At 39.4% G+C, this 439-nt stretch overlaps 1 protein-coding gene across 1 annotated transcript in view; it reads right to left on the minus strand.

Moving 5' to 3' along the window:
- LOC119586828 (proclotting enzyme-like) overlaps positions 1 to 439 on the minus strand; it is a gene marked incomplete in the record, with an annotated part of 21,177 nt that overhangs the window by 2,604 nt on the left and 18,134 nt on the right. The window contains 1 exon segment of the mRNA XM_037935551.1: positions 71 to 177. Within this exon segment, the coding sequence (XP_037791479.1) occupies positions 71 to 177 (107 nt within the window).

The following is a 439-nucleotide window of genomic DNA, read 5'->3' on the forward strand; positions in this document are numbered from 1 at the left end:
TTGTTATCCCCGTTTTATTTTTGATTATGAATGCAAAAAAGGTGACAAAAGTTCCGCATTGGCTACTTACGTGTTTCTTAGTGACAGGGAAGCTACTGGATTCATAAGCCTTCTCACACGTCTTCTGCTTTGTGACTGTGACGCCAACTTCATTCAATTTCGACGGAAATGACCCCTCTGAGAAAATAAGTGTTTTTGCATACATGCACATAAAGAAAAAGAAATGCGTATATTTCCCCTTTTCCTCTTCTCTTAGGCTGTATTGTCAATAATGTGTGTAAAATCTATATGCATAATCTGGTTTTATGTGTATTCACGTTTACTCCATGTAGGGTTTTAAGAGACTCAAACGTTTTCCTACCAGGGGAGTCATTTCGGCTTTTTTTTTTTAGGGAGGGGGAGGGGGCGATGGCAGACGAGGAAAACGAGCAAAAAAACA

Source organism: Penaeus monodon, chromosome 22, assembly GCF_015228065.2.
Source record: "Penaeus monodon isolate SGIC_2016 chromosome 22, NSTDA_Pmon_1, whole genome shotgun sequence".
NCBI classification, from domain to species: domain Eukaryota; kingdom Metazoa; phylum Arthropoda; class Malacostraca; order Decapoda; family Penaeidae; genus Penaeus; species Penaeus monodon.